General features: G+C 41.1%; 2 protein-coding genes across 2 annotated transcripts; both read left to right on the top strand.

Annotated features, from left to right (window-relative positions):
- Positions 1–1006: 1006 nt before the first annotated feature.
- Positions 1007–6582, top strand: LOC131697873 (synaptotagmin-like protein 1). Its single transcript, XM_058989614.1, has 6 exons — positions 1007–1090; positions 3631–3690; positions 4071–4187; positions 5222–5379; positions 5909–6005; positions 6426–6582. Exons 3-6 carry the CDS (start codon positions 4087–4089, stop codon positions 6580–6582), a joined length of 513 nt encoding a protein of 170 aa, XP_058845597.1. The 5' UTR covers positions 1007–1090; positions 3631–3690; positions 4071–4086.
- A 766-nt stretch (positions 6583–7348) lies between these two features.
- On the top strand, positions 7349–18151 carry LOC131697776 (synaptotagmin-like protein 2). The gene is made up of 8 exons (XM_058989017.1): positions 7349–7436; positions 7853–8737; positions 11189–11272; positions 11872–11963; positions 12072–12244; positions 14177–14279; positions 15273–15434; positions 16704–18151. Exons 2-8 carry the CDS (start codon positions 8239–8241, stop codon positions 16764–16766), a joined length of 1176 nt encoding a protein of 391 aa, XP_058845000.1. The 5' UTR covers positions 7349–7436; positions 7853–8238; the 3' UTR covers positions 16767–18151.
- The last annotated feature ends 5300 nt before the right edge of the window (positions 18152–23451 follow it).

Below are 23451 nucleotides of genomic sequence, written 5' to 3'. Positions count from 1 at the left end.
CATCCCCAGCCATTGGATAAACCACAGTACCATTGCTGACAATGACTATTTCATGTTAACAGATACAGCAATGACTGGTGTTGACATGTGCTCTGAAACTCCATGGCCTGACAATGACAATGTGTAGGAGCTGAACATGGTTTGGCTGTGGTGCTGCATACCAAGCATGGTCTGGCAATTAACAATGGTTAATCAGGGATGAACGCTAGTTTATCTATGAAAAAGCTAGGTGTAACCTGGTTAAAACGTGATACAAATCCTGGCTGTGCGATCGGCCTTCACTGGGGATTTCCAAAGGGAGCATCGCATTGGTTCTGGTGCTCCTGTGGGTTAAGTAGGACAACACTGGCAGGGGACCCTGCTGTCCAGGTGTCCTGTGAGCTCAAGGGCAGACACCTACAGGGCTGGCCTTTGTCCTCCAGAGGCCGGTAACTTGCTGACATCCACCCTTAAATTCCTGGGTGTAAAAGAGGAAGCTGGCTCGGTCGTGGTATCAGAAGACGCCCACTGAGCCTTCAGTTCTCCTGAGCTATATGGGGAATTGCTGTGATGAGGAGAAAATGTTTATAATTGTGCAGTTAATGTTCCTTTTCAGAAGTTGTGCATATGTCTAGGAAAGTGCTTCTTCGGTGGTGATGAAACTTGGTTTGGACTTTCTTAGAGCATGTTATTTAGAGAATCAGAGTGGGGTTATAAGGAGGTATCTGTCCACCTGCCTGTACTTTGACACACTTTCTTCCATGCTAGAGAGCTCTCATTTTGCACCTGATTGGGATGAATGTCACTGAGATGCTTGCTCTGCGAGTGGTCATGTGATTTAAAGAACCCAGGGATTGCATGGATCGAGGGGCTACTGTACGCTACATGAAGTTTTAAATATGTGGGAACTCAAGTACTTCAGAAAATGCAAAAGAATGCAAACGATGTCCCTGTTATTGTGGTGACGTGTTAGTCATGTCTTTGTAAGAATCTCCCCAGGCTAATCCTGTAAATCTACTCTATGTTTCCTCTCTGCCTGCTAAACTACCCCACGGACTCACTAATGCCAGATGGTGAAATAAGTAACACAATACTTTAGAGAAAACTTCATGTAAGTGTTTACACTCGTTTTTTTGTCCTTTATTTGTCATATGTACAGTTCTAAAGTTTCACTCTTGTTTTACTTTCATGGATACTTATTTAAAAAAAAAACTATTTCAGCAGGTGCCCTTTGAGGCACCACACATTGAAAGGATAGTAATGCCTTATTGTGCATGCTTGTCTTACAGTTAAACTTCTTAAAGAAAATAATAAAAACCTGCAATGCAATGTGAAAAAGAAAAAAAAGTAAGTAGTTCTAAAGCAAGCATAACTGGGATAGCTGGTTGGAAAGCTTACATTGTTAACTTTTAGAGGGGTTAAAAGAGGATTTTATGCAAGTAACAGTGAAACTGAGCTAAAGGAAGCAATTTCTGGATATGTTAGTTACTGTAAAGAAAATGTAAAATAATAATAGTTGTATGTCTTTGCTATTTTTTTGCTTTACTTTAGAAAAGTAAAATGTAAAAGTGTTCAGGTTTGAAAAACAGTAATTAGTATTATTACTATACTACTACTACTAATAATAATAATACCTGTACCTTATTGCTTCGTATGCTCTGACTTGTATAAACACTATAAAAAATCAATTGCGCCATTGCCCTGTATTGAGTAATTTCCTGTGGGCCTATTTACTATTAGTGTTTTAATAGATCAATATTTTCTTTATTTTGTCAACTGTCAAGGTAATTTAAGATTCGCTAGCTGTGGTGCCACAATGCAGAACACTGTGGTGTGCATCACGTGCGATCTGAGGATTATGAAAAGGATTGTGGGATGAGATCGCAGGTCTAGTCTTTCAATCCATTTCATTGTTCTCTAATCGCATGTAATGTACACCCCAGAGTTATTTATTGCTATTCAATAATAACCCAGTGTCTGTCCACTAAACCAATTTTCATTGTAACTACAGAATATAGAAGATTTTAAACTCAGGAGGGAGCTTAGGCTGATTAAATTGAAATACTGATGCCTGTAATGGTAAGCAAGACATGCAGTAGAAGGATCCTGGGTTTCCCATTAAAATATCTTGTAATGCATAGGCTAGATTACATATTAAATGGGTTCAAATATCTTGTAATGCATAGGTTAGATATACATATTAAATGGGTCTGCTGTTAGCACATGTGGTCGTTTTCTTTAATATAAAAACTGCAAATGCCTGTTGCTGTAAAGTTAAATATGGCATAGTTTCCCTTTTACTTATTTTACAGTGCACTCTGTTTATAAGAATCACTGATACAAGAATTAACCGCACATAGTGATCAAAACCACTGGGACCAAATAATTCCTATACTAACCAATGTAAAATAATCTGCTTGTAAGAATCAAGCAATCCGCTTATAAGAATCATTTCGGGGCAAACTGAATGCATGTAATACGGTACTTGATCAAGTGCAATGACGTACACAGCCAATAAAAGCTGTTTTTGAATTTGAATTTGATCACATCTCGCGTGATTAGGCACGTACGCAACGTGGATCATGCAGTGATGCAGGAAACACTGCATTGTTTGTAAACAAACGTGACTGCGCCACTGCATTGTGCAAGTATGTTTTTTGTGTTCTCTGTTAGTGAAAATGTGTTTCAATAAAGTGAATACACGTTCATTGAATACATACTGAGTACAGCAGTGTTATTGTGTGATATGCATGTAGACGGCGTGGTGCGGGAGGAGGAGGAGGAGGAAGAAGAGGGTGAGGAGGAGGAGGAGGAGGAGGAGGAGGAGGAGGAGGGGCGGGGGGGATTGCAGAGCTTTGCATCTCCGCTTAATGAAAAACTATGAGATTTGCAGAAAATAAGTAAACCACAGATGCTTAAATGCAGTGGGTGTCTTGAAAGTAAAATACTGTACTGTAATGTCATTTTAATTCAAAGGCCATAACACATAACACCGCACGGCAGTTAAACTAGGCACCCTCACGAGACGATCAATTCTCAAGTATACTGTAGTAAAATAGGATTCTGCAGCCTTGAGTAAACATAAGTCATAACCGTGATCGTATAACAAGCTGCTTACCAACGGCGATTTGTTTTGATGTACTGTCACTAGTGATTGAGCACCATTGACATTTTTTATACTTTATTTAAACTGCTGACACGCAGAGGCGCTTTTGCTAATTATAATGTGACGTGGCCAAGTGCAGTGTAAATGGTCAGGCTGGAGTCTTGATTTACAGTTTAAAACTGGTGTTGGTTTTATTTTTGTTACAGTGTGGTGAGGAAACAACCGCTATTAAAACAAACAAACTAAATAAATAAACCTTGTTTTCAGCTGGAGCACTAACTGAACAACACTGGTCCCTGTGCACACATGCGGGAACTCATGACATCTAGTGGTCAAACCGTTACACTGCAGGGAACAAAGCTTTCATTCTCAAACTAACATATTGATTCTGCAGCACTTCACCTCAGTAATCATATTGGTCTGCTTTTAAGAATCAATCGCTTATCAGAATCAAATCATCTGGGACAGATGTGATTCTAATAAATGGAGTGCACTGTATTACAAAAGTACCTTGTGTGACCCCACTGCTGCTGAACCTGTTTCAGGAGCTGTCAGAGGCGCAGATGTTTTTCTGCAGCATGAGAGCTGAGTCCCCTCTATTATAGGTGAGTAACATCATTGTGAGTCTTCCCCAAAGCATTCTTATCAGAGATTTCATACTATATTATACCCTACAATTTCAGTAGCTTATTAAAATTTCACAAATGAATGACTGTACTCACAAATGTATTCACTAACCTGTTATTGACATATAAACTGTCTTTGTTAACCTTCTGTAGTTTAGTTATCCAGACTTTATAGTCACTAACTCCAGTAAAGCCAATATAACCTTCCACCACCATGCTGCAGATGAAATTCCTCAAAGAAACGTCTGCATGATAAATAATTAGAGGATAGATTATTAGAGGGTATTTAAAGTTGTATATGCAGTGATTGTGTAAGAATTTCAAAGTACGTTCAGTATCCAAGCATATTTTGTCTCCAGGAATTCATCAGCCACAATGTTGGACCTCAGTTATCTAAGTGAGGAGGAGCACGGTTATATAATGGGTGTTCTGATCAGAAATGTATCACTGAAGGAGAAGGATACCAACAGAATAAGGTAAACGCATTGTCACAAAGACGGCCGGAGTGGGTGGCGTCAGACCAGAAGCAGGAAATAAACAGACAGAGAGGTGTGGTTTGGTGAAGCTGAGCGAATGCTTTCGCTCAGCATTTAATAAACAGAACAGAAAATAAAATGTTGGAACACAAAACAGGACACGACACGGCACTATACGCCAAATAAAAAGACAAACAAAAACGGACCAAACAGACAAAACCCGGTGAGCTTCTTTTAACGATTATTACTTTAACAATTACTACCTCCGTCTCCAATCCCGTTCTCCACTCACCGAACACCCAACCACGAGTGAATGCTACATGTCTCTATATATACTGTTGTGCTGGGATTCAATTACTAATTAATTATTCACTTGAATCCCAGCACGTGAATTAATTCTGTGCAACCCCGTGCTCACATATTACATTTAACCAGCATGTGAAGTGATTTGTGCCCTCCTCGTGCCTAAATACAAATCTACCTTTTTAAATCACACGTGAAACACAGACCCGTTTATATCCCGTGTACCAATCTATACACCAACATCAACACACGCACGCAACATACAACACCGAATATGCACACAGGGGCGGGGCACATTGCCACGCGCATCCATTAAAAAATAAAGAAAATGGAACATATTCTTAGATGAAAGAAATTAAGAGAGTTTTCCCTTCTGCGGTTTCCAAAACTCCTGTTAAAATAGCCTGGGGCAAGGGCGTTTAGTTGTTAAAATCGTCTGGTTCAAGGGTGTTTAGTTGTTAAAATCATCTGGTTCAAGTGTGTTTAGTTGTTAAACCCCCAGCCTATGGAAATCAATCCCAATCAGTATCAAAGCCAGTAGAACTGCATTTTGAGCAGATTTGAGACATACTGGATCTGTATGAATGTGCTGTTTCATAGCTGGATCTGATCCTAACCACACGCTCATTGGTGATCTTTTACATTTTAATTGTGAAGCGCTCTGGGATGCCTTGGCATGAAGAGGGCTATATAAGAGTACATGTGTATTATACTTGTGCTTTATTCTGTAGATGTTTGTTCAGACAGCTGCCTGCTGATTTTGGTGATGAAAGGACACAGAGACTGGTGACAGGGAGCTGGTTTGAAGAAGCCAAGGCCATGCGTTATCGTGATGGGCTGAACGGGGCGGAGCTGGTGCTGGCGTCCCTGCAGAGAACCAGCAGGGCTTGTGAGTGACAGAGCTCATTATGAACAAGGAGCTCTTCTATCAGCATCCTTAAAGAACAGCAGCTCCAGAGCAGCCTGCAAAGGGACAGGTCCTCCAAGTTTTCTACTCTAAATCGTCATTCGCACATTTTTAAAACACACCCAGTAAAGTTACCAAAACAGCAGGATTCGATACAGGGGGCTTAAGAGCCTTAACGGAGCGATCACGCCCGCTCTGCTAACCTCATGTAAAGTCAGCACTGCTAAATGATACACCGGTATCCCGGAAGCTTTAGAAAATGTCACATTTGATCGTTTAGGCATTATCTATGGGGTGTTTGTTTTACATCATGTCCAAAAGAAAGCAACCCAATGTAGTTCTTGCTTTAAACTGTGGTTCCATGTTAAAGGTACACAAAGGGAATATTTACATTAAATGCAGAAGCTTGTGTGTTCCATTGTTGGGTGCACCAGGGTTGACCTGATTCAGTATGTGAGGTCTCTTTACTTTGTGTATTAATTCAAGTCAGTTTTTTATTTCTGTATTGTAGTTGAGTTGAATGAAAGCAGCAGCTCTGTCAGAAGCACTGATTCTTCACAGGATCTTGACAGCTGGTCCACCGGATCAGCAGACCGGCAACCCCAGAGGTAGGGAAACTCAGATATAGCAAGTCATGTAGAATCTTAAAATCTACAACAGCTAAGCTTTGGGGTATAAAAACGTTTTCTTCAACATTACAACCACCGACAAATACATGATAAATAATGAATTGTTTTGTGTAAAATGTATGTACTGTTTGGGACCACAGTTTTCAATGGAACGGAACAATTATTCTATCAACAAAAACCATTGAGGCTGGAGTTCAGCCCTTAGTACTCCAATATTTAATTAACAATTGTATCCACATTATAAAGTCCATCACATCAGTATGAGGAACAGGACTGAAACAAACTGTATTGAAGTGCTAGGATTGAAATCGCTTCTGAGTCACACCTCTATTGTGTTACTGTACAGTAATGTATCTATAACCAGGCTTATTTGTAATCACTATTTCTTTTCCTTGTAAGTATTGCTGAAGAGAAGGAGAATTCAAGGAATGCTGAGATTCCTGTTCTGAGACCCCCACGTGTACCTCCTCCCCCGCCCCCTCCTCCTCCCTCATTGGACCCTGACTCAGTATGTACCTCCTCCTCCGCCTCCTCCTCCTCCCTCATTGGACCCTGACTCAGTATGTACCTCCTCCCCTGCCCCCTCCTCCTCCCTCATTGGACCCTGACTCAGTATGTACCTCCTCCCCCGCCCCCTCCGCCCTCATTGGACCCTGACTCAGTATGTACCTCCTCCCCCGCCCCCTCCTCCTCCCTCATTGGACCCTGACTCAGCATGTACCTCCAGCCAGTATTGACCCCTCCCATAATCACATTGCATCCAGTACTGACCCCTCCCATAATCACATTGCATCCAGGAGTGTATTGTTACAATCATTTATTTAAATCACTTTTTTTATACATGAGCAGTTACACAAAACAACATCTTACGATGAAACACTAACAGAAAACGAGAATATAAAGCATTGCAACTAATATAAAGCTTTAACACTCAACTGTATACTTTAAACAAAACAGAGGAGCACTGTACACTACCTACTTTGTAAGTAGACTGTAATAGCATGTGTGCCACCATAGGACCATACAACCTTATGTGTTAATACAGTGGAATTACAAAATATGCTAGCAACTGTAATTATGTTACTACACAACGATATGTGTAATTACTACTTAATTATAGTCCATTTTACAGTGTAGTCAAGACAATGTAAGATATTACTCAAAAACACACATTGTAGGAAAAGTTAATTTCATTTGCTATAATGTGTGTGTGTGTGTGTGTGTGTGTGTGTTTAATATAGAGCAGTGCAGTGTTGTAGTTTGGGTGATTAAATAGACAGTTCATTGTGATTCAGTACTGAGCTGGTATTTTTCTGTGGCACTACACTTCACAGAGGTTGAACGCAGCCTTGCAAACAGAAGAGAGTGAGACTGGATCCGATGCTGCAGCATTTCAGACACCAGATAAAGGTAGCGCTTTGAATAACTGGAATACAAGTGGAGTGATTTTGTACATTACATGAACAGTGTTTCAGAAGGCTGAATATAACAGGTTTTGCCACACCAGGCTCCTACAGGGGGGGGGTTACAATGAGGTGTCGTTTTTATTTCTGTCAGATCTGGGCTACATTCTCAACGCTATTTACTCCTGTGATAATTAATAGCACCTGCTTGTGTCTGCCTGGGGGAGGGAGAATATGATCTTCAGAAATCCTCCTATTGGTCACATGAGTGTCTCACTTCACCTGATAGCTCAGTTAATCTAAAGTAGATTATGATGTCACAGTATCATGGTTTTAAGGGTGGGGGTTCCAGTCTGATGGGTAATACAATTGTATGAAGCAAATGCAAATAAGTAAATCCACTTTTTATATTTAATGTTCCAGATCGGCTTAAACCGCCAGCAAATCCCAGCACTTCTTTAGATTGGTTACAAAATGAACAAAGAGGAAAAGCAGACAATGCAAGAAGTTTACCATTGGAGGACTGGTTTGATCATCAGGAAGATGGACATTTCAAGAGCAGAAGATCGGTTTCCAGCAGCTCCTCTGAGTTTTCACAGAGTTACAACACAAATAAAGAGCCCTCCTTCACAGGCTCAACGCACGGGCTGAAAGATCAAAGAGAAAACCACAGGGACTCAACCTACAGCATTACAGGTAAAAGCGCATCTGCATTGTACCAGCACAGGAGTCTGGATTTGAGTAACCCTCCAAGATTTCTAAGGTCTATCTCTCTGCAGCCCTTCAGAAGTCCACCCCACAGAAATATCATGGAGGAGATGTATATAAAAATGTATTTCATGAATGCCTCCCAGGATGTCCTGTCAACTGGAGATGCTAATAAAATGCAGTGGTCTCCCCCGAGAAGAGCTCCACCTACCCCTGCACCCAGATCAGCATACGCCACAGCTGAGGATAGCGACCTGTCTCCAAACAAGTATGGGGGGAGCCTTAACAATGAAGAAGTGGTCGGATCCCCATTGCACGTTGCACTGTTTCCTTCCTCGACATATGAGACGTTCCTGGAGGAGAATGAGCAAAATGGGGTAGATCCTGTAGAAGATAGAGAGCCTTCCATTGATACGATAGACAACTCTGAAGAAGCAGTGACCCTGAGCAAGGATGACACCTATAAACTGCGGGGGTATGTGAAGAAGGTGATCACAAGCACCTGCATGCAAATGGACGATGACGTCCAGGAAAGAGGAGAAGCCATTTTAGTCGAGGAAACTGTCGTGGATAGCGCTTCCTATCAGAGCCGTGCTTTCGGTTTGTAAATCTTGTTTTTGCTGCATATATTTCTCAGTATTAGAAACAGCTCAATGACATTAAGGAAACCATGCCTATCTTCCATTTGCCTTGCTGTTTCATATGTATACTGTTTTGATTTACTCTGATCTCTAATTTGCACATTCCGATGATGCTGAAATATGCATCTCAGAATTCTGATCCAATCCAGTGATAATTTAAACAGTTGACAAACATTCCTTTTCATGAATAGATGAGCAGTGAATATAAAGTAAAGAGAAGGGTCATCTCATTCCTTTGTCTGCAATATTATAATACATATCAAACTGTGGCTATATTTTCAAAGCTATTTACTCCATTGAAATTGGTAAAACCACATTGCAATTCTAAAAAACAACTCTACTTACTGTACAAGCCCTTCATTTTTAATGTCAGAGTTTACTAATGTATGCTTGTCAACCCAATACTCAATGTCTGAAAAAAAATGGTCCTTTTTTTTCCTCCCAAAACTGCTCCTGTTCGCACACAGTGTAACCAATCAACATGAAACCTGGCAGGTATCATCCCGTGTAGATTACAGTTCAGATGCAAAAAGAAAACTCGCTCCTGTGTCAATTAAGATGGCGGCCTGACCCATTTTTTGGGAAAACCTTTCAAATCTTGTTCATGGGAACCGGTGAACCGATTGATCTGAATCTTCGCATACGTCATCAGCAACCAAACCTGCTTCAAGTTTGCAAAGCAGAAGTTGCTGCAATACATTTTACTATCAAAATGGCTGCCACCAAATTAACCAAAATGCGCCCAAACATCAAACTGCTTCTGTTTGCAAACCGTTTAACCAGCTAACTCCTAACAGCGTCATCCTGGGGACAATGGAATTCAAATATGGTAAAATGGTGTTCTTACATAAAACAAGATGGCGGCCAGACCTACGTTTCGTTCATAAATTTAAAACCGCTTCAGTTGAACACGGTTTAGTTGATTAACTCCAAAGTTGACAAGCTTCATCCCTGTGTCAATACAATTGACTTTTTCTGTTTGTGCGTAAAGCAAGATGGCCTGACACATTTCTTTAAAAACCTTTCAAAATCTTCGATCAAATGTAAAACTAGCTTATAAATCCTTACAAAGTGTATATAGATTAATGGTTACTATAGAACACAGATAGGAACCCACATATGCTCTATCCAAAAATCACCTTGCCTGTGACCTTTGATCTCTCTAAGGTGAAATGTAAAACTAGTTTATTACTCCTTACAGTGCACATGGAGTTATGGTTGCTATACAACACATTTAGGAATCCATATATGCTCTATTAAAAAAAAATTACCTTGATCATGACCTTTGACCTCTGCTTATGGTTAAATGTAAAATTAGCTTAAAACTCCTTACAGTGTGTAGATAGGGTCATGGTTGCTATGGTGTTTAAAGTTATAAAGCATTGTGAGATAATGAACTAATGCAGTATTTTGAATTCAAACTGCTCCATAAAACTGATCTGTTGCTACCACTTGTGCTGCAATGCTACAGCTTGCCAAAATTTCCAATTGGTACTGAGCTTGGAAGCCATAAAAATAGTTATTATTATTATTATTATTATTATTATTATTATTATTATTATTATTATTATTATTATTATTATTAACTGCCTAATATTGTTTTTAAAATCCTTTATAACACACATTTGGACCCACCCTTAGAACACAGGGCCTATACACAAAATGTTAAGGCCTGTTTTAAAGAATAAGTAGGAGGTTTCCGAAAAATATAGCGTTACACATCTTTGAGTTTTTTAAGGATTGTTTTTTGAAAAGTGTAAACATTTTCTTAGGTTAAAATCAGAATAAACAAACAAATCCTCTCATGAAAAGCTGAAGTCTAAACAGTGGTTAACAAAGACTAAGCTTACTCAAATAGACAAGTCCTCAGTCTTGAACAGTGTACCAGAGAAGAGCCCTTGTACAATAAACAGAGCTCTGTGAAACCTCTTAGTAGAGCAGAATAAAGCTGTGCCAGCCGAGCACACAGAGGAGCAAGACAAGTCCACAGAAACAGGTCAATGAAAACAGCCTGAATCCAGACTCGACCCTCAAGATTCTCAGTGCTTCAGGTGTGTATTATTTAAAAGCATGTCGATTCCATTCCACTGCTGCCATCTCTGTATCCGGTCTGCCTGGGTTTATAGTGACCGAAGATTATACAGTAGACATGACGGATGCACCTAGAACTACAGGAACAATGATTCGGTTATTGCAGTCTGAAGTAGATGGCAACTATATTCTGAACTGCTTTTACTGCAGTTGTTACAGTATGTTTGGATGTTCCCAGGAATATTGAAATACTACAGGAGTGTTCTGTGTAAAAGTGTAAACGTGTTGTATGCATTGTAACTTTTTGAAGATGAACATGCTTTCAAGTGCACTTTTTAATCATATAGGTATGTATTTATTTGCTTGCTTGTATAATTAGACACACATGGAATGGGATCTCCTGTCATGAAAGCTTTGGCCAGAGCCACCACTGCAAAAGTGACGGATTCTGCATCTGAACGCAGTGAGTCTGTCTTTCATTGTGAGTGTTTTCTGTTCTCACACACCTGTTGAAATGCATGATGAATCCAGTATTAGAAACATGTACTGTGTGCCAGTAGCTAGAACATGTTGAATCTATTACGGTGTGTCTGCTCCTCCTTGATCTACTGTTTCCTGCACAGGTTTTCTTTACAGTGCTGACTTTTGTTTGTACACGCTGAATACTCAGTGCTGTGTCCGCAGTTACTGCTGGTGGCACATACTGGGGAGGTGTATGTCTGTCAGATAATGACATTTGAATCTACTTTCTGTTATGTTAAACTTTTTCCCATCTAAGAAACAGCCAGACAAGCCTGTACGGTGTATGGCAGTTCAATAAACACATCTACTGTTTATATTTAAAGAGAAAGTAGATTCAAATGTCATTATCTTAGCTTTTTATGTTTTCATTCATCCTTTTTGCAATTACTAAAGATGTTTAGTCTGATCCAGTGTCTGCTACCTGTATTTATGGCAGGCAACTGCATCTGAAAAGCTGCTCCTAAACTCAAGAACTAATGTGTTTATAGAAGAAAAGCTTAAATTGCTCAACCTGTGCCTATTTTGTTTGGGGATTTCTAGTGTATAATTCTCCAGTAATCCCGAATGAAGATCTGGAGCAAAACGACACCGAAGAAGAAAACTCAACCCCATCAACAGCTTCAGCATCAGAGGTAAATCCAAATTAATTTTAAGAAACTGCGTTACGCAAACCCCCAGAACCAGGGAATATTTGCCACAGTAACAACAGCTTGCAGTAACAGCCTTGTGTCTATGCCCAGGTGTCCGTCAGGGTTGACTGGAGTGTGAACAGTGTGGATTCGAGCAGTCTCGATGACCAGCCCCGGGTACAGTTTGCACTTGACTTCTCCCAGAGGAGCCAGAAGTTCCAGATCTATATCTCCCAGTGCAAGAACCTCGACAGGATGGAGGTGCACAGAGGCAGCGTTGACGCGTCAGTACGACTCCATCGTTTACAAGTCTTTTATTTGGCTATTGTTACACTGTCTTTGAATCTTTCTGCAAGCGTCAGTGATTGTCAAGTTAAGAGATGCTAATCGATCATTAATCCTTGATTTAAATATTCTTTGATTGATTGGTCACTGGTGCCCTGTTTGGAGTCTCTCCTTGCTAGCTACCCAGTTACTAAGCTAAAGCTCTTGTGTATGTTTCAGGATGAGAAATGGCATCATTTTGTTCGTTTTTAATAATAATGTTTTCTTAATGCAAAGATTATTGTTGATTATTACCTGTCAAAGTTGGATTAGAAAATTGGTTGTTGATTGCGTCTCTAAGTCAAGTTTTTGATTTACAAGATTCTATGCTTTACAGTCGATTTGCTTTACGTGTTTCAAAGGGACGCTTGACTATACATAGAATCTTCCCATAGAATTAACAAATTTAGCTTCATAAAGTCAAACGAAACTTGCCGCATATTGTTATAACATGTTGAATTACATACCACTTTGTAGTTTTCCATATACTTAACGAAAAATTGACAAATGTTACATTTGGAAATCTAACATGAAATACTCTACCACTATTATGGCTTCCGGTACACATTTGTCTAAATGATGTTCATATGGTTTTTTTAAATGATGTTTCAATCCTATAACTTGTAGGTGATGCAAAGCTTCTGATCGCAATATCAATACCAGTGCAAAACAAGAGGTATTGTAACAAGAGTGCCCCCAGATAAATATGTGGTAAAAAGTATATCTCATGATTTTACTGGGTCACACTTCATTTCAAAGAATTACTAACAAACTAACTTCCCAACATGTTAACAGCTTGGAGGCTGGGCGCCACCCGGTGACCCACTCACCACAAGCAAGCATTGTAACCACAAAGCAAAAGAGCCGGGCTCGTCTGCATTCGTGGCTTTAGAGCTTTTAAAGGGTACATAAGGACCTTTTTATTTTATTGTGTTACATGATCCCATGTGTTGCACCAACTGTTTACGTAAAATGTGTGTATTTTATTTTATTATTTTTTTTTACATTTTGACCACTTTTTGCCTCAAGATGGCTTCCCATGTACCCGCATGGACCTCTCAACTGCATTTCCCATCACCCTCCTGCTCACTGGTAAATCCATCTCCATTACATATGTTTGCAGGAGGATGATGGGAAATGTAGTTCTGAGAGGTCCATTCGGGTACATGGGAGGCCCTTTTGAGGCAGGGAATGCAATCTAAAAGTTTAAAAAAGTGGTCAAAATGTAATGATAATAATAATAATAATAATAATAATAATAATAATAATAATAATAATAATAATAATAATAATAATAATACACACCTTACGTAAACAGTTGTAGCAACACATGGGAACATGTAACACAATAAAATAAAAAGGTCCTTATTTACCCTTTAACCTCATGTCATCTCATTTTACCAACAGGGGACAGAATACACAAAGGCAGTAACTCCAGTAACTGGAGCATTAAAATAGGGTTGTTTAAAGGAACATTAAGAAGGTTTTATGTTATTATTTTGTATTACTTTATAAAGTGGTTACTATACGATTAACACAAAGGGAGTAACATTGTTTTACTTGTTTGTACACTTGTTTTTAATAAACAAAAAGCAAAGAGTCATTATTGCATTTGCAGCATTGTTGAGCAGGTGTTGCATGTTTTACTGCGTTGTGAGCAGTGAACAACCACAAGCAATAAACTAACTAACTAAAATCTGTCAGTGGCGACAGCTTCAATCTTTATTTAACTCATATTTCACTTGGAGAATACCCATCCTGATCTCAAAATGCGCTCAGAACAGCAGCGTAAATAATCACACACTGCTACCTGAGGCCTGGTAGAAGGTTTAACTCCACCTGCTCTGTGAAACCTCGTTTTTTAAAACATGGATTTTATGTTTGATTTCCAGGTACATAAAAACATATTTGCTCCCAGACAAATACAAAATGTCAAAGAGGAAGACTACAGTGAAAAAACGGTCGACGAATCCTGTTTACAATGAGATCCTGAGGGTAAGAGCTACAGGATCAAAAACACGCTTCTTCGTGCGGGTTTACATTGGCAGCATGATTTCAGCAACTAAAACAATTCTGAAACGCACTGTGCGGTGACACCTAGTGGTGAAAACATTGAATTACAAGAAGATTTAAAGGGGCATTGATGATCCTATCCACCACATTTATACATCTGAAATTTCAGATTCACATTATTTATCGCGGGTAATTGAGAGTATGAGAATTAGAGGATATATGGAGGTGTCTGTATGTCATACTTACATTTTTACATGTATCTTAAGCATCTCATTTTGATGAAACATGGTGATCACAGTCTTTCACTAAGTTATTGAGAGTAACACAATCAATAAAGATGCATGTTCACCCATTCATATAAACCTCACACCAGCTTGAGATTCACCTTTCATTTTTATAGTCATACTGACAGCTCCAATTCTGAGTTTACTGTTGTGTGGTTAGTTGTTGTATTGCTTATGTGAATACATGTGTACTTACACATAATTATAGTGTTATTATGCATAGTCACAATGTAGTTAATGTGAAAATCTTTTTGCATGATATAACCCTCACTCTAACCCCACTAACTCTAACTCTTTTCTGATGCAATTGTGTGCTTACATATATCATGCATGAAGTACATTGTAACTATGCACAATAATGTAACTATGTGTAAGTACACCTGCATCTACTAAGTGACTGCTATGTAAATAGAGACAATGTAAAGTGTTACCAAAATATGTATGAACTAATAATACGCTTAAAAGTGATGTTTTTTTTTTTTTATTATTATTCAGAATATTGTTTTTGTTTGACTGTAAACAATGTGTATTTAATAAAAGGGTTTCCTGAACTGGTTTTTAGGTCTAGCTACTCAGTCTAAGAAGCTGAAGAAAGACTGAACTGGGAAGAGTGTTTCATGAATATGTTTGTACTGCATAACTAAAAGAGAAGACTGCATTGTAACTGATGCGTTTTCTTTTGTGTCCACAGTATAAAATAGAGTACAGTCCTCTGCTTACCTGCACACTGGAGCTCTCTGTCTGGCACTCCAGTATCCTGGGTAGAAATGCCTGCCTCGGGGATGTCCAGGTGGATATGAGCAGCTGGGACTGGCAGGATAAAAGACTAAACTGGTACCCACTCAATCCAAGGGTAGGCAATTGAGCAGAGAATATCCGCTTGTATGAAATAATATCACCAAGTACCCCTAATAACTGGAATGACTGAGTCCAAGTATAAGTCATTTTCAACTCCATAAAATATTTCTGCTTTATTATTGTAAAGACAATTGACATGAGCTTGTAATCTGTGTTTCGAACATCATGACAGCATTGTTAATATGACATAGTTCATTAACAAAACTATGCGTCAGATTCTCAAAGATATTTCCTCCAAGCCTGGGTGAGCCGTGGGGTGTATGAGACTGCGTTAAAGTCACTTTCTAGTTCAATTACATGGTATATCTTTTGGGTCATCTACAGGAAGAGAGAGAACAAAGCATCTCAACAGCAGTGGCGCTGATCCTTTTAGCTTTAGAAGATTATTGCGATAGTACCACTACCAAGAATCATTTTCCAGTACAATAAATTATCAAGCCATAACAAATTATAGATAATATCTCTGGCCATCTGTGGCAATGCGCCCCGCCCCTGTGTGCATTTGTGTGTTTTGTGTATGTATGCGTGCGTATGTTAATGTTGGTGTATAGATTGGTACACGGGATATAAACGGGTCTGTGTTTCACGTATATTTAAAAAGTGTATATTTGTATTTAGGCACGGGATTGCACATCACGCACGTGCATTTAAAATATAATGTGTGGCACGGGGTTGCACGTAATGAATTCACGTGCTGGGATTCAAGTGAATAATTAATTAGTAATTGAATCCCAGCACAACAGTATATATAGATGCACGTTTCTTTCACTCCGAGTTAGGTGTTCGGTGAGTGGAGAACGGGATTGGAGACGGAGGTGAAGTAAAATAATAATAACAGTAAAAGTAATAGTTAACGTGTTTGTACTCACCGTGTTTGTTCGTCTCCGTTTCACCTGTGTGTTAGTGTTTAGTCGTTTTGTATGTCTGTTTATTTTGGCGCAAGTGCCGTGTCCAGTGGTTTTGTCTGTTCAAACCTTTTATTTTCTGTTTAATTATTAAATGCTGAGTGCAATCACGCGCTCAGCTTTACCAAAACCACATCTCTCTGTTTATTGTGTTCCTGTTTCTGGTCTGACGCCACCCACTCCGGCCGTCTTTGTGACACCATCAGAGATTCGGGACACACACTCCATACCATAGAACACTCCAGCCAGGAGACACAGCCTGATAATCTATAGTGTGGGTCTGCAAACTAGGGGTTTGTGGCATTGTCACAGAGATCTGTACATAAGCTTTATTCATTTTACAAGTCATTTCATTTCAGAGTCTTTCAAACCCTGGTACAAGAAGTCTGCAGCCTTCAACAATGCAGCTCAACACAGAATGAATGAAGAATTGAAGAATATAGGAATTGAGACACAAGGAGAGCGGTATATGAAGCAAGCTCTTGCAGTCTGTGGTGAACCTGCTGTAATGTACTGTATATCCTGTATAGAGAATCTACAACCTATTTATCAAATGAGAATGCCTGATCTTGTATGTTTTAAAAAATCCCCATGGGACATCTAAGGAAGATTTGAGCATCTTTTTATTTATTTGTTTTCTTGTGGGGTACATGGTCATTATGATTACTGCCTCTGATTCCTTCAGGGAAGCTGGGGGTGCACATCTGTAGTGCAATCCATTGCAGTGTATCCAGCTCATGCTCCTGTAACAGATCTACAGTGCAATCCATCACAGTGTATCCAGCTCATGCTCCTCCTGTAACAGATGTGCAGTGCAATCCATCGCAGTGTATCCAGCTCATGCTCCTCCTGTAACAGATCTGCAGTGCAATCCATCGCAGTGTATCTAGCTCATGCTCCTCCTGTAACAGATGTGCAGTGCAATCCATCGCAGTGTATCCAGCTCATGCTCCTCCTGTAACAGATCTGCAGTGCAATCCATCGCAGTGTATCTAGCTCATGCTCCTCCTGTAACAGATCTGCAGTGCAGTCCATCACAGTGTATCCAGCTCATGCTCCTCCTGTAACGGATCTGCAGTGCAGTCCATCGCAGTGTATCCAGCTCATGCTCCTCCTGTAACAGATCTGCAGTGCAGTCCATCACAGTGTATCCAGCTCATGCTCCTCCTGTAACAGATCTGCAGTGCAGTCCATCGCAGTGTATCCAGCTCATGCTCCTCCTGTAACAGATCTGCAGTGCAGTCCATCACAGTGTATCCAGCTCATGCTCCTCCTGTAACAGATCTGCAGTGCAGTCCATCGCAGTGTATCCAGCTCATGCTCCTCCTGTAACAGATCTGCAGTGCAGTCCATCACAGTGTATCCAGCTCATGCTCCTCCTGTAACAGATCTGCAGTGCAGTGTATCCAGCTCATGCTCCTCCTGTAACAGATCTGCAGTGCAGTCCATCACAGTGTATCCAGCTCATGCTCCTCCTGTAACAGATCTGCAGTGCAATCCATCGCAGTGTATCTAGCTCATGCTCCTCCTGTAACAGATCTGCAGTGCAGTCCATCACAGTGTATCCAGCTCATGCTCCTCCTGTAACAGATCTGCAGTGCAATCCATCGCAGTGTATCCAGTTTAATATGGGCCAACATCGCTGTTTAATATGGGCCAACTTTATATGACTGTTACTTTCTAAGATGTATTTAATAATAACAAAAGGTATTATGAACAGGTACTGCAAGGAGTCATGATTTATTTCTCTAGAAAACATATGGCATGTTTGTATCAAATCTCTGCATATTCCATTAAACAGTGCCCAAACTTACTTTTTTACTTGGCTGCAGTTCATGAATACCGCCACTAGATGGTGTGGTTTATCCAAATTTATTTAAGTTTGTTCCAACAGGAAAAGGCAGTTTAACTTTGATAAAGACTGTTTCTCTAGTTTAGATGAAATGGAAGTAGATTCATTTTCACGACAAGAGAAATAGGTTTCTGTTGTGCTTCGGACCCCATCTCAAATGAGAACCTGTTCTTAACACCTTTATTTCAGACATCATTAGAATGCATTTTTGTCCATGTTTTTTAGGCAATAAATATTCTTAGGCAGCACTAAAGTTTAAAGGCAGTTTTTCAGAGGGTGGAAATGAATATTTAAACTAGAACTAACTAACAATTGAGAATTAAATATAACTAACAATTGAGAATTAAATATAATTATGACATTACTATCCTTATCCTCAGTCAGTATACAGTATAGCCCCCACAGTGCTGCTCTCAGGGCTGTCAGTCAGTATACAGTATAGTACCACAGTGCTGCTCTCAGGGCTGTCAGTCAGTATACAGTATAGCCCCCACAGTGCTGCTCTTGGGGTGTCTTGGCTGTGTTGTGTTGAGGTGTCATTGCAATAGGAGTTAGAGGATTTTGGGCCTCATTCCCTAAACAGCAGCAACGTGTTTTGCATGCAGTAAGCCCCTTTACTGTATGCTTTGTACATCTGCTGTATTCATTAACCAGTGGCAGGCAACCTAACACGTGGAAAACAGCACGTGGAAAAAGTACAGCGTTCAAGTCATTTATATATAATGAATAATGTTAATGTGTGGAAATGTATGCAAATCACGTCACCAAATACCACAAGGGAAGTATCTGATATGCAAACCATATTCACTTAAGGTTAACTTTACTAGGTGCCTCAGTGTGTGTTTAAAGTAACGCTTATTGAAACCAGGCCGTGTCACAGAACCAGCAGAAGAGCTGCACAGGAGAGCGAGAAGAAGAGTCCGGGAGAGAGTATTTCAAACCAGGCAGATGTTACTAGGGCTGGTAATAACTAGATACAGACTGAGCACAGATCAGCATTATAAGTAGGGCCCAGGAAAATTCACAATATCACGAATGTCACAGAAATCGTGTATTTGACTGCCTACCATGAAAAATATGCATTTTAATTTCCTTCCAGTGCTTTACATTACTCTTCACCTCCCCTGTTCGTTTCATTCTTTTATCAAGTAGAAGCAGCGCTACAGTAGCTGTACACGGTCCGGCGTCAATGGTACCAAGACATGCTTCCAATGCAGCTTGCAATGCAGACGCCCTAGCTTTCACGCCACAAAGTTTGTACTTCCATTTCAAAACATTTGCAAGTAGTATAGCAATAAAGTTACAGCTTTTAACAAGTAATGAGGCGAACAAGATTTTGTAAATAATGACTATGTATTATCCTGATTGAATTGAAAGCTTTCATCTGATTTTGGAAACTATCATAATAAGCTTGATCCGTTAATTTAGTATCTTGTAACGTTTTCATGTTTAGGAAGTAGTACTCAGGGAGACGGTATTGCATTCTCAAAATGTTTATTTTATTTGAAACTACAGAGAATTCCTGTCAGGGGCTGGAATTCACAGCACCAAAATAATAACCCTACGTTTCAGCCTTAGCACTTTCACTGCATATTCTCTCCGGTCACAGCTCACACGCTCTCTCAGTTGCACTCAGTTTCTCATTCAAATTCTGCGTTGGACTGTCTCCCTTATTATGTAACCCCCGTCGTTTCCCACCGCTGTCCGCTGTCAACCAGTCACATCCATGCTCTGCAACCCCCGAAAACAACAACACACATTCTCCCCACTCATTCACTCACTCCCCCTTCCCATGCTAAGTAACAAGCTGGTTGGGAGTGGAGCACGCCACTCTGGCATTGGGGGATGAGACCTTCTGTCAGGTCTGCGCAGACTTTCAGCCTCATAAGAGGCTTGAAAGAGCATCCGGGTTGCCCTACATCTTGCCCGGTAGGGCCAGGCCGTCAACAGCCTGGGAGCCCCGGCATCCCCCCTCCTCCAGCTGTCACAGAGCCTGCCCATGCCCTGTGCTCAGCTGCAGAGGCCACACCAGCGCAGCCGCTCTCCCTCTCCAGAGCAAGGTGAGTCAAGCGCTCGCACCAGGCGAGGGACATCATGGACCTAAAGGCCCAGATGGCCCAGGTCTTGGAGCTTTTGGCCAGACAGCAGGCCCCTAACCCTGCTCCGGCCGCGGCGCATGAGGCGGCACATGCACTAGACACTGCTCCTCCTATCCCTATGGAGACGGAGGATAAGCCAGATCCAGTGCTGGGGAAAGCCGAGGAAGACGAGGACACTGTGTCATTGGTGCCCTCGTGGGATGGTGACTTCCTCACTGAGAAAAGGGACACGATGGGCCTCACCTCCGAGATATCCTCGGACACTGGCTTGCCCCAACTCTCAAGCTCAACCTCTGCGCTCATAGAGAGAATTTCAGCCTTCCTGCGCATTCCCTGGAAGGCAGTGGCTGAGCCGCGCCGGTCTGCATTTAGGCTGCGGCTCCGCGCCCTCAGTCTTTCCCTGTGTTCCCCGACTTCCTCGAGGAGGTCCGCACCTCCTGGGAACACCCAGCCTCAGTGCTTAGTGTGCTGAAACAGGCTTCTCCGCAGCTTTGGTTAAGGCTCCGCCAGTGGGTGGCTTACCCAAGGACCTTGCTTGCCATAATCTGCAATTCAGGGTCACGGAGGTCAACTAAAGATGGCTTATGCAGCAGGTACACAAGCCACTCGCCTTGCCAATACAGCGAGCCTGCTGACGGCATACCTGGATGGTATGATCCAGTCGTCGCCACTTCCAGATCCACTAGTATCTTAGTTACGCTTAGCGACCAGCTCTCTGCTCCAGGTCTTCGGGTTCCAAGGGCAAGCCCTGGGCCGGAACCTGGCCAGTCTCATTGTTGCTCGCAGACAGCTCTGGCTATCCCAGGCAAGGATCCCTGATGCTGATAAATCAGCTCTCCTAGATGCGGCCATTTCACCAGGCCATACTGGAGGAGATACTCCAACGCTCCAAGCATCAAAGCAGGTGGCTGCAATGCTCCCACCACGTGCCCCGGTGCGGGGTAGGTTGAGCTGCTGGAAACCAACTAGGACGCACCAGGTGACACACATGGTCCCGGTCCCCACAGCTCCTGTGGGTGACCTGAGGCACCGCCTACAGTCTGCAGAGGTAGCAGGCAATCGAGCCTTCCCGCAGGGATGTGGGAATGCAGGACGCGGAGCCCCCTCGCAGAGGCGTTCCAAGCGGCAATTTCAAGCTTGCCGTAGGTAACCGCAGCAGCGTGCCTCGTCTCAGCCTCAGCAGCCCCTGCAGGGGCCCTGAAGGCTTGCGGCCTCAGACACCCCCTTCTCTCCACACCAGCTGCAGTACTGGCGCACTTGCACCTCGGACATCTGGGTGCTCGACACCATATAAACCGGTTACACTCTACAGTTCCGCTTGGGTCCTCCTCCTTTTCGAGCGGTCACAAAAACATCTGTGACAGACCCTCTCAAAGCCTCGGTACTCCGTCAGGAAGTGGTCACCTTGATGAGCAAGCAGGCCATCTGTCTCGTCCCCATATCCCCCATGCATTTTTGAAGGAGAGGAGATTTCAAATGCTGACTCACCGTCACATCCTCCAGTCGATCCGGCCGGGCGACTGGTTTACCACAGTGGAGTTACTGGACGTGTGTTTTCATGTTCCCATTCTTCCAGCGCACATGAAATAGTGATGGAGCATCTGGCAAGGCTGGGCCTCACCCTCTCGGCACTTCCTGTAGCAGAGTGACTGCACTCTCAGCACTTCCTGTAGCAGAGTGACTGCACTCTCAGCACTTCCTGTAGCAGAGTGACTGCACTCTCAGTACTTCCTGTAGCAGTGTGCCGGCATTCAGCACTCAGAATGTTCTAATCCTAACCCTAACCCCTGACCCTGACCCCTAACCCTAACTCCTTCTCTATTTCTGGGTTTGAAAAGTGTAGGGGAATCTGCATAGACCTGTCTTTACCTCAGAAACGTTCTTTTTTTAAACTGTGTGAAATGTCTGCAAGAAGAAACTGGCATTTCAGGTTCCTGGTTTTCTGTTTTTTTTTTTTGTTTTTTTTTTTATTACATTTTGTTAAAATGATACACAACTTGTAATTTACCCCACTAAATGGAAACACTAATTAAACCCTTTCACGTGTTTTACAATAACCCGGTCGAGTAAACAAACCCCTATCAGAAATATGTTTTAATACTGTATTTCACACACACAAAAAAAACAGCAGCAGCATTTATTTGCTAGTTTTTGGAAAACAAAGCGCAGTTTCTCTGCAGCGCGCAGTACCTGAATATGAAACACTGAGTTCTACCACTTCCTTCCTTGTCAGAGAATACAGCAGCTCACTGTCATCGCGGGAAAAAAAAACACTTCCTTATGTCAAGATCACAAGATAATTTATCTCAGGATCTCAAGAAAACAGAAGTGATTACTTCCGTTGTCCTCACATATTTACCTCTCACAGGAAACGGTAGTGATGACTCGATTTCTCAATCAGGGGCTCCTGGCTTGATTACCTACTGGATCAGAATTATTTAAATAGAAAAATAAATATCAGGATAGTTTTCTGAAAAATGAGTTTACAGAACAACCCTAGTATTAATAACCCATTAATAATCTGAAAACTGTGTTTTGTGTGGGTTTAATTTATTGTAAAAGAGATCTCACTTGTGAAGCTGAGCTGCTCAAATTGTATAGAGTTTTCCATCACCTAGAATTTTAGGATTGAGACAATATTTTAAAATAAAACAACTATATGAACATTATTTAGGTATTTTATTGAACATAATTTAATCAAAGAAACTACAACATGATATCACATTTTTCAGTTTTTGTCAGTTTTTCATTAAATATATTGAAAACTACAAAGTGGTATGCAATTCAATATGTTAACGTAACATTATGCATTTGAATTTATGAAGCAAAATTAATTAATTCTATAGGGTAATACAAACCTTTTGACCATAAAAAAACACTGTATTAACTTACTGTAAATCACCAAGATGAAAATTGACCTCATGAACTACCAGGCCTATAGAGAAGCATTTTTTTTTTTTTTTAAATCGAACTTTAGAATTGTGTGTTACTGTGTTTTCCAAACACAGGATACATTGCTGTGAATTTTTACAAATCCATAACAGTGATGTGTCTTTTTAGCTTCTGCTACACACTGAAGTCTCCCTCAGACCACCTTAGAATAACATGACAATCGCAATATGTTTTCTTTAAAACAAATGTTTATTACACTTTCAT

This window comes from Acipenser ruthenus, chromosome 16 (assembly GCF_902713425.1).
Source record: "Acipenser ruthenus chromosome 16, fAciRut3.2 maternal haplotype, whole genome shotgun sequence".
Lineage (NCBI taxonomy): Eukaryota > Metazoa > Chordata > Actinopteri > Acipenseriformes > Acipenseridae > Acipenser > Acipenser ruthenus.
This window is presented reverse-complemented; position numbering and strand designations above follow the sequence as displayed.